Below are 10,721 nucleotides of genomic sequence, written 5' to 3'. Positions count from 1 at the left end.
CCCAAGGAACTATTTGGAAAGAGAGTAAGGAAAGGAGGGAAGAGAAGGGGAGAGGAGGGGAGGGAGGATGGAGAGAGGGAAGGAAAGAGAAACAAAAGGGAGAAGAGAGGAGACACTTCAAAAGGAGACCAGAGCTGTGGCTAGAACAGGTTTTATTTGGAGACCAGGTCACTGTACGTGATTTCAGTTGGGTTCCCATGCAACCCCGCCTCCCCCCCGCCCCCCCAAGAAAAGAAAACTAGGCAAATAGCTATGCCATTTGGCCAGCAGGTGGCACTGTAAGCATCGCAGAGCTTCGGACAAACAAGACTTTCTTCTTCAAAATAAGCACAGGTTCGCAACTTAAAATATTTTCATAGTATTTTCCCTCTCCTTCCTCTTCATAGTGGCCTTGTTTATTAGGAGAAAGACCAAACAAAAGGGCAGGGGCCCCAAGGTTGCAAAAGAAAGCTTGTCATGCATTTCTGCTTGTTTCTGTGCATTGCTACGGCAGCTATTTGAAGGGTCCCGTTTCCATAGTGATTACAGAATATCTTCTGGTCAGGCGACATTACACAGGCAGAGAGGAAGGGACTTGGCACCATTTTCACAGTGTTTCCCCTGTTCTGGGTAGTGAGTAGTCTCTGTGTCCAAATATCTCCCTGATGCTAAGTAATCTCTCAGACTCGGGGGGTACCCTGTGGCGGACATAGTGGGCATTCTTGGCCTTTTCAAACAGCTCTAGGAAGGTTGGCTTTGTGCATTCATCTTTGAAGATTCCCGAATAGTCCACGGAGCTGGGGGAATTTTGTACATCGGCATCTCCATGTGGCTTTTGATTGGCATTTTCAGATCTGGTCTCAACAGCAGGTATTGACCCTCTCTCACCATCTTGGCTGGACACGCGGCTGTCTTCTGTCTTCTTGGTGGACAGCTCTTGGTCGTGACATAGGACAGAGACATCCTTGCTGGGGTCCTCGCCCTTCAGTGGATTCGTGGGCTCTCCCTCCTGGGCTTGTGAGTTTCCTTCTTTGAAGCAGCTGGTTCTCTCATCTTGAGATGGAAGGTGCTCTGGGCTTCTCAGGGCATCTTTGAGGACAGGGTCATGTAAAGAGGGCACCCGAATCTTAGTTTTAACTTCTTGAGTAACACTGTTTTTCAGTATTCTAGGGAGTTGAGGGAAGAGATGAAAAGGAAGAAATAAACATCTTTGAAAAATTTTGAGGCTCCTACTTAATCCTTTCTGGTTTTTTTTTTTTTTTTTTTTTTTCAAGACAGGGTTTCTCTGTGTAGCCCTGGCTATCCTGGAACTCACTTTGTAGATCAGGCTGGCCTTAAACTCAGAAATCCACCTGCCTCTGCCTCCTAAGTGCTGGGATTAAAGGCTTGTGCCTGCACTGCCTGGCTACCTTTCTGGTTTTTAGACTGTGGTTCACTTCAGTGTGGTTTCAGTTGAGGTGGTAAAGTGGGTGAGAAGGGGTGGAGGGTGGAGGGAGGAGGGAGAGGGGCAGGAATGTAACTGTCTAGGAAGAAGAAGGAAGAGTCTTCTCAGATGGAGGGCATGTTTTAGAGAGATTGGTTGGGAAGTGGGATTCAGTGTCGCACCTAAGCACTTAATCATACACTTACCTAATTTTAGGTTCTGGGACTGCGTGCCTCTGTCCTGTTTGTGGCAAGAATGTGACAACATCTTTCGATCTCTTTTGAATTTCATGCCCCACATAAGAAGAGAACCTTTTCTTGATGATATCTGCTAAGAAATAATTAACAAACAATAGGCTGGAAGGATGGCTCATCTGTTAAGAGTGCTTGATGCTCAATCATGAGGACCAAGAGTCTGGATCTCAGTATCCACATCCAGGGCTCACAAACATCTTCAACTCCAGCTCCAAGGGATCTGACGCCCTCTTTTGGTCTCTGTCCATATTTGCACACACATGTGTTCATACACTCACTCAGATATCCACACAAACATATGTGCACATAAATAAAATACAGTTTAAAATAAGTTAATGTGTTAAAAATAAAATGAAATAAAACAATGTGGACTGAATTATGTGAAATTTCATTTGCTGGGTCCTAATCCTTAGTATTATGATATTGCTTGCAGACAGGCTTTTTGTAGAGATGATAAAATTAATATGAAGACATTATGGGAGGTCCTGGCCATTGTGATGGGGTTTCTATGGCAACAGCAATCTGAGCTGACGAGCAGATTGGGCAGGGTGAAGGGACCTGTCGGCTACACATCAAAGAGAAAACCTGCTCCTGCCTCACACCCAAGGAAACCAGCTCTGCTCACATGCCCATTTTGACTTCTAAGCTTCAAATGTTGACACAGTGAAGGCACATGGACTGAGCTGTGTGGTTTTGGCACTTTGCTGTGCAGCCCTAGAAAATGAGTATAGTAAGAGAGGAAACTGTACACCCGGAACTGGGGCTTCAGAGAGCTGGTATGTGAGGACGCTGGGCTCCCTTCGCGTGTTGCAATTCTCTGACACAGTGGATGGGAACAGCAAGGTTCCACAGGTCCGACTGTTTGCCTAGAACATGTCAGGGAGGATTTAGACACCAAGATCAGATGTTGCAACTGCCTCAAGCCCGGTGGACTTTGTTCTAATGTTTTACTTGGCAGGCACAAATGTTTAAAAAAGAAAATAACCGGGTGTGAACATTTTGTCTGTTTAGTACAGTTGTGTACCTGCCTTTTACCTGTGGCAAAGGTTTGCAACTGTCTGAGGCCAGGCATCCGTGAACTTTGCATTTTCCCAGGTGATGTTCCAGGCCTCAGTAGTCACAGCTAAAGAGAACACACCAACTGACTCTATTAGTTTTCAAGGCATTTAAGTCTGAGTCATTTGGAATGGAAAATTTTGCATTGCTTTGTGTTTTAGTGAGAATCACTTCAGGTTAGAGTGGTTAAGGCTGGCGGGGTTGTTTAGTGGTAGATAGAGTGCTAAACATACAAAAGGCCCTGGATTCGAACCTGAGTACTAGGCCAACTGCCTCCCTACTAAACCCAAACCAGAAATCTCGCCAAGAATATCAACCAAACACATAGCAAACCCCCACCACCAAACAAAAGCCAGGACACCCCCATCCCGAGAAGCACCAGTTGTGGTTAGAATGTATTGGGCACCAGGGATAAGGGCTCAGAACTGCACAAGGGGCATGGATGTCACATAAAACTCTTGGAGTCACTTCTTTGAGTCCTTTGCTTTATTGTCTCCTTGGGGCTAGATCGAGACACTTTCTATGTTTTAACCTATTTTCAATAAACTATAGGTTTTCAATTAAAAATTAAAAAAAGGATTTGCTAGCTCTTCAGGCAGCCCACTCTTCTGCAGTTGAGACGGCAGAGCCAATAGGCTCAGAAATGAATATATCTTTTCTCCGTGCCTTCACTTTTCTCGCTGTCTTCACCATAACAGCATGGCATTGTATCTGCCTAGTTATCCTGTTTAGCCTGTACTTTCGATGGACTACCTTGTGACTCGATGGACTACACAGTGAAGGCACATGGACTGAGCTGTGTGGTTTTGGCACTTTGCTGTGCAGCCCTAGAAAATGAGTATAGTAAGAGAGGAAACTGTACACCCGGAACTGGGGCTTCAGAGAGCTGGTATGTGAGGACGCTGGGCTCCCTTCATGTGTTGCAATTCTCTGACACAGTGGATGGGAACAGCAAGGTTCCACAGGTCCGACTGTTTGCCTAGAACATGTCAGGGAGGATTTAGACACCAAGATCAGATGTTGCAACTGCCTCAGGCCCGGTGGGCTTTGTTCTAATGTTTTACTTGGCAGGCACTTGAGCCAGGCACTTTACTCTGATTTCCTTTATGCTTGGCCACATCATGTCATAGAACCCTGATAGATTCTACTTTCTCAATGTCTTGAAAGACTGGTTGTCCTATTTTTTTCTCCTGCCAAGGTTCTACTTCAAGCCTTTTACATCAAGTCCTACATTTGGAATTCTATCAGGTCTACTCTGGCTGTGTCCCAAGCTTGCTTTCTTTTCTTTTCTCTCTCTTTCTCTTCCTTCCTTCCTTCCTTCCTTCCTTCCTTCCTTCCTTCCTTCCTTCCTTCCTTCCTTCCTTCCTTCCTTCCTTTCTTTCTTTCTTTCTTTCTTTCTTTCTTTCTTTCTTTCTTTCTTTCTTTCTTTCTTTCCTTCTTTCTTCATAAGCACCGTAGTCAGAACCGTGTCTCTAAACCATGAACATGGAATCCCCTGCACCCAGCCCCTGTAGGATAGGGTCCACCCTTGTGAAGCTATGGCTGGAGTCGCTGCCTGGTTAGTACGGGTTCGGAAACTGCATGAGCAGTTCAGCAATGTGGAACCATTTGTGGCAAACTATACTTTGTCTATCCCTTTGCACACCCTCTTCCTTTCTGCTAAGCATGGTCAGCTGGTACCCAGCCACACATCACTTGGCAACTTCTCTCTCCTGCATCACCTCTCTCTTCTGCTCCTAGGTTCTGCTCACACAACGCTTGAGCTGTCTAACAGGAACAGGGGGCTCCTTCCTTGCCGTAGAAATAACTCCGTTTTAGCATTGAGAATATTTTTGAATGGGATTCATCAAAGCACAGGGCATTTCTTTTTATATCGATCTTATAAACAGGCAGCTACCTGACAATGTAAATGAGCATCCCACCGTGAGGCAAGGGCTGCTGCCCTCCCCCACCTCCCTCTGTAAATTACTCCTTAGGACTGGAAGTGGGGGCCCATTGCCACTCATGACGGAGCCTCACCTTGCTGCAGGCGCTGCAGTTCTTGCTGAAGCAGTCTCTGCTCCCTGGCGAGTGATTTCACGTGATAGAGGCAGATGACCTCCAGCCTTTGCAGTCTAAGGCTGAGTCTGGCTTCTGCTTGCCTGGCACTCTTTCTCTCCAAGTCAAACTGCTTATACAGAGGTCCCCTCACCATGCTTCTGTCCATCTTCCTCATGTGTAGGTGACAGTAAAGCAAGTGACCGTCAGGGACCACAGATAACCTGAAAGAGCAAGGCCAGCATGGTGGCTTCTGGTCATTGGTCACTGATGAGTTTGAAATCTAATCTTATTAAATCTTAAACTGCCTAGTCAGATGAAGTCCCCACATCCAAACACCCACACTTCTACCTTCTTAACTCCAGTAGCACTCCCAGGAAGGGACAAGAGTCCCTGCCAATACTCATCTCAGGGCTACAACACAGAATGCATGCGGGATAGCGGTCGGTCGGGTCAGTTGCTCTCTCTTAGGCATTGGTGGTAATAATTCAGGAAAAGATTAGCATTAAAGAAGGGCATCCACCCACAGCCAAGCAGTGGATGGAGCTTGGGGACTCTTATGGAAGAATAGGAGGAAGCTTTACAGCCACTACGGTGATAAGAACTCCACAGGAAGATGAACAGAATCAACTAACCTGCACCCTCAAGACTCCCCCAGACTGAACTGCCAATCAAAGACCGTAAATGGGCTGGACTAGGACTCTGCACATATGTAACAGATGTACAGCTTGGTTTTTAGGTGGGTCCCAAACAACTGGAGCGGGGGCTGTCTCAAGAGGTGTTACCTGTATGTGGGATATGCTCTTTCAGCTGGGAGGCCTCAGTGGGAGAGGAGGTGCTTAGCCTCTCAGAGACTTGAAGTGCCAGGGTAGGTGGAGGGGGGTGGAGGGGGTTACTCACTCAGAGGAGAAGGGGGTAAGGAAGGAAGGATTGTGGGAGGAGGTGAGAGGGAGGGGGATCAGTGAGTGGAATGTAAAATGAATAAGTAAAAAAAAAAATTGAAATGTCAAAAAAGGGGGTGGGGTGGGGCTAAGGCCAGACACAAGGCAGCTCTAATTTAAGAGCCAAATTCGAGAGTCAATTTGACTTAGATTCTGAAGTATAGATTACAGCTTCACCCAAAAATAAGGGGGGTAGCACTCACCTGCAAACCCAGCTCCTCACCAGGAAAATCTTTGTTTCTTTGGCTCCAAGCTTGTTTTCTTCACTAAGCGTGTGAGCCTGTGTAAAGGGGGGTGAGGGTGTGGAAGGGGGCTGGAAGGGGGCGGTGCCAGGAGAAGGTTAGATACACTGGAAAGCTCTGTCCTTTCTTCCTGTGATCCCTGGTTAGGAATGCCGTTGACTCCTCGAGCCTTGGGTCCCATTCCCTCTTGAAGAGGCCACATCTCTAACTTGTTTTGAGAATAAGGAAGCTTGCCAACTTCCAGCCCTCCCCAGGGAGGCCTGCGGTGTTCCTAGGCCGTGTCCATGGGAGCCAAGAATGAAAGCCAAGAGTCCCTCACTGTAACCAGTCTCTTCTCTTCCACCTCCCTCTGCTTTGCTTCTACCCCCGCTCCCGCCCCATCTCCCACCCCTTTTCTGGCTTCTTGGAAACCAAAAAGAAAGCACCCTGCCCTCTCATTCATGACTGGGCACATTTTGTACAGAAGGGCATTGGATTTGCTTATTCTACGTTATTGTGCTCCACGCTGGGTGTTTCCAGTCTTCCAGCCTTGTTCGGTGCATTTCAAAGTTTATTTAGACTTTCAAAGGCTTGGACACAGCATGAGATGAAGTGATATATATTTTTGAATCAACTTTTGTCTTCACGTTTGGAGAGCTGCAGCCGAGAATAGAGTTGAGCTATGGGTTATAGAAGATACTGGATGGGACTCTTACTGTTTCCTTGGGGATCCTTCTGAGAATGAGAGGCAGTAAGATTCCACAGTCTAAAGACAGCTGCCAACACTGGGGCCCAGTAATCCCAGTTTATGAAAGGCAGCTAAGCAGCCCCTACTACCCACAATCACCACCCAGCAAACAAACTATTCTAAAGAGATTACTGGGGAGATGAGAGAGGGAGGGCGGGTCATTGTTCTCTAAGTAGGAAATGATACCTTCCCGGCCAGAGCTTCTCCTATGCACAAGTTCTTCCTCTCCAGGATTTAAACAAATAGGGCACAATCTCCAAGACAATTACTACAGAAAGTGGGGTGCCACATAAGGGAAACTGGCACTCTAGTCCCCATCTGCAGACCTGGTGAAGTGCATAGCAACAGAGCTTTGTTGCCCCCATGAAGTGGTAAATCTCCAGCCCAAATATGCCCTGGCAATGAAAACACAACTCAATTAATATGAATCCATGCTGTGAGCCTAGATTGGGCAGATCTACCGCTACACTACCATCTTCCACATCTATGAGACCCCTTAGAACTTGTAGTTTCTCCAGGCCATGTGCTTCTGCTCTGCTTTTCTTCCTCCTCCTCTGCATCCTCTCCCTCTTCCATTTTCTCCTTCTTCTCCCTCTCACCTTCTGCTCCACCTTCCCTTTTATCTGCCCAATCATCAGCTCTCCTTTATTTTACAAATTAAGGTGGGAAGCAGGTTTACAGGAAGTCACCTCACAGGAGAAGGAATTAACACCAGATATAATTAGCCCCAGGGCTATCCACAATACCCCAGAGCTGACCTCATTGTGGCACTTCTGGTACAACTGGTGTGTCATCTTGAGAAAGTGCCTATGGGGAGAAGCTTGCAGAGCTAACCACACAGAGGGCCCTTAGTGTGGCATGTATGGTAGTCCTCTGGTCCTCTGGAGAGTGCCTGGGAGGTACCGGCTCCGTATGCGGGAGTGGAAACCATTAGGTACCCCTGGTATGTCTGTTTGTTTGCTGGAGGAGAAGTGCTTCAACGGAGACAGCACAGAAGCAGGAGCAGGGTCTGAGCAGGGTTTGGGTGAGGATGAACTTCCTCCAGAAAACCACTCCCCTTAAAGCAGAGGTTACCAGGAGCATACAGAACAGAACAGGGGCGGAGACAGAGTTGTGAACCGAGCATACCAAGTGCAGCAGTAATGCTGGAAACACACCTTGCACCTGTATTTTGACTCTCCTCCTAGTCCCTTAGACTGGGCAGGGTCAGAAAGACAAGTGAACAGAGGTATCAAAAAAGAGCACCTTGGGGCTGGGGAGATGACTCAATTATGTGTTTGCCCCACAAGCATGAGAACATAAATTTGGACCTCTAGTATCATGGGAAGAGTGTGGGCACAGTGGTGTATGGCTCTAACTCCACTCCACCACAGGAAGAGGAAGGACCAGACAGATCCTCAGAGCTGGCCTTGGCAAATTAATGTAGTCTAGGTTATATGAGGGAGTCTGTCCCAAACAAAAAGGTGAAAAGTTTCTGAAGAAGGCGCTTCATGCCTATCTCTGGCCACTACACACATGCATGTGAAGATGTATAACCCCCATACACACATGCACACGTGCATGCACACATTCCCACTCTACCCCACCAATGGGAGAAGAAGGACGACAGGCCATCACTCTCCTCCCACTTCCTCACATCCCTGGAGTGCAGGGAGGGGAGGACTGACCTGCAGATGAGAAGGGATCTTTAAAGCGGGCTGGGGCTTCTTACAGACAGCAACGTGCAGGCATGATTATTAATCCATAGCAACTGAGGTCAGTTTGGTGGCTTCCGGGGTGGAGAGGTGAAATATTTAAAATATCACAACAGGTAGAATTAATCTGTAGCCACAAAATCAGCTCAGTGGCTTCTATGATAGAGAGGTGCTGATGGAGACTGATTATATAAATGGAAGAGGGAGGCTCTGGGGAGAGAAAGGTGTTGATTACATTTGCATACACTCGTCAAAGCCTGTATATCTCAACTCTGGATCTTAATGTATATAAATCTTATCCTAGTAAAGTTGATTACAAAAAGGAAGCCCACACAGTTGCAAAAAAGACTCAGCAAACTTCACTTTGTACAAGAGGGGTTGCTGCTTCTGGCAACCAGAAAGTCAGCCAGATGTACGAAAGAACTGTTTTCATACATTGAAAACAGGCGGCACAAGTGTGAGTCCTGGGAGATATGAAATAACACGAGGAGAGCAAGCTCAACAGAGCCCAGCTGGCTCAGGGCTGAGTGGAGAATGGGGGTTCAGTGGGCTGTGGTGGTGGCTAGCACTGGCAGAACATCTGATGATGTACACAGACACACACACAGACACACACACATAGACACACACACACACAGACACATATAACCAGACACACACAGACACACACGTAGACACACAAGTACATACACACAGAAACACACACACATACAAACATGGACACAGGTACACAGACACACACACACACACAAACACACACAGATATACAGATACATACATACATACATACAGACAGACAGACAGACACACACACACACTCAGACACAGGCACAGATACCCAGATACCCAGAGAGAGAGAGAGAGAGAGAGAGAGAGAGAGAGACAGAGACAGAGACAGAGACAGAGACAGACAGAGACAGACACATAGACACACACACACACACACACACACACACACACACACACACAGACATGGGCACAGATACCCAGATACACAGAGAGCAAGAAAGACACATAGATACACAGAGACACACACACATAGATGCACAAGTACACACATATACACACACTCACACACACACATTGACACACATAGGTACACAAACACATACACAGAGACACACTCACATGAAAGAGAGAAATCAAGGGAGTTGCACGTCTGTAGAACCTTTGCTCGACCTTGCTCTATTGATCCAAGAGTGAAATGCCTAGATGCTTGCACATGAATAATAATAATAATGTAATAATAATAATAACAATAACAGCACCAGTACATTTATGCATCAAAATTACCTTTCAGTGAAAGCAACAGTGCTGACACGTGCAGCAATGTAGATTGTTAATCTCTAAGGCATCATGCTAAAAGAAAAATTCCCATACAAAAGACTCCATGCTTTGTGATGGCAAACATGAAAGTACCAGCAAGTGTAAGCTTAAAGTGGTTAAAGTAGATCCGCGGCTGTTTGGGGTTGAGATGGGGTATGTGGGTTCACTTTAAAGAGCAAGAGGTTGGGGGTGGGCACAGGAAATGTTCTGTGTTATACTTATGGTTATGTCTACATGGATACACTTGCTTATTGACCTCTTTAAAATGGATGCATTCTATTGGATGTAGATTATAAATCAATAGACTTGAGTTTTAAAATATATCTGGAGGTGATGGTGGGTGGGCTGTGATGGCTCGGTAGGTAAAGACACCTGCCACCAAGCCTGAAGGCATGGGCTCAATCCCTGGGACTCACATGGTGGAAGGAGAAAGCTAAATTCTATAAGTTGTCCTCTGACCTACACACACACAGTTGCTTGTGGTGGTGTCATAGAGAGAAACTTGCCAAAGAACTTTTCATGGGTTCCCGAGGCCTTTCATGGCATTAGGCTGGTTGGCAAGCCTCGAGGTTTCTTCTTGATTGAAGTGCCCTTGCTGATTTGTGTGTGGTGTCTGCCGAGTGGACTGGACTGAGAATTACGAAGATTGGAATTGCCCCAAAGAATTATTTCTAAACAGGTCTACTTCCCCCATATCCTAATGACTTTTCTTTCCCATTAACTCTGGTGGATAGAAGGCTAGAGGGAAGTGGAATGCTCATTAAAGTAGGTTGAGAAATACCTATGCTTACAAATGTGTCTGAGGCAGAGAAAAGTTTCTGGGTATAAGACTGGTGTGCAGAGGGATGGTGAGTGTGCAGAGCTGCATATATGTTGATGTGTGCAAATGAAGACTGGAGTAATAAAGTTGGGACTTGAGAAAACAAAATACCTAATACATGGCAATGAAGCACAGAGGTTTTAAAAAGTAGATCAGGAATATTTTCCAGCTTTTAGTTTTACTTTCCAAGAGAAACCTAAGAATGTTCATTAACATTTTACT

General features: G+C 46.3%; 1 protein-coding gene across 2 annotated transcripts; it reads right to left on the bottom strand.

The window, feature by feature from the left end:
* Positions 1-231: 231 nt before the first annotated feature.
* Positions 232-6,229, bottom strand: Ccdc190 (coiled-coil domain containing 190). Of its 2 annotated transcripts, none has more exons than XM_021171036.3 (4): positions 5,894-6,229; positions 4,732-4,973; positions 1,609-1,732; positions 232-1,145 (listed from the first exon to the last, which is right to left on the bottom strand). In XM_021171036.3, the coding sequence occupies exons 2-4, from the start codon at positions 4,925-4,927 to the stop codon at positions 587-589; spliced, it is 879 nt and encodes a 292-aa protein (XP_021026695.1). In that variant the 5' UTR covers positions 4,928-4,973; positions 5,894-6,229; the 3' UTR covers positions 232-586. The 2 variants fall into 2 exon arrangements, with proteins under 2 accessions (XP_021026695.1, XP_021026700.1); XM_021171041.3 differs by having other exon boundaries at positions 1,609-1,729; positions 5,894-6,227.
* Positions 6,230-10,721: the final 4,492 nt, after the last annotated feature.

The sequence above is a fragment of the Mus caroli genome, unplaced genomic scaffold (assembly GCF_978045245.1).
Source record: "Mus caroli unplaced genomic scaffold, Mus_caroli_1 scaffold_1, whole genome shotgun sequence".
Taxonomy (NCBI): Eukaryota; Metazoa; Chordata; class Mammalia; order Rodentia; family Muridae; genus Mus; species Mus caroli.
Note: the sequence above shows the minus strand (reverse complement) of the source record. Positions and strands in the feature narration are given on the sequence as shown.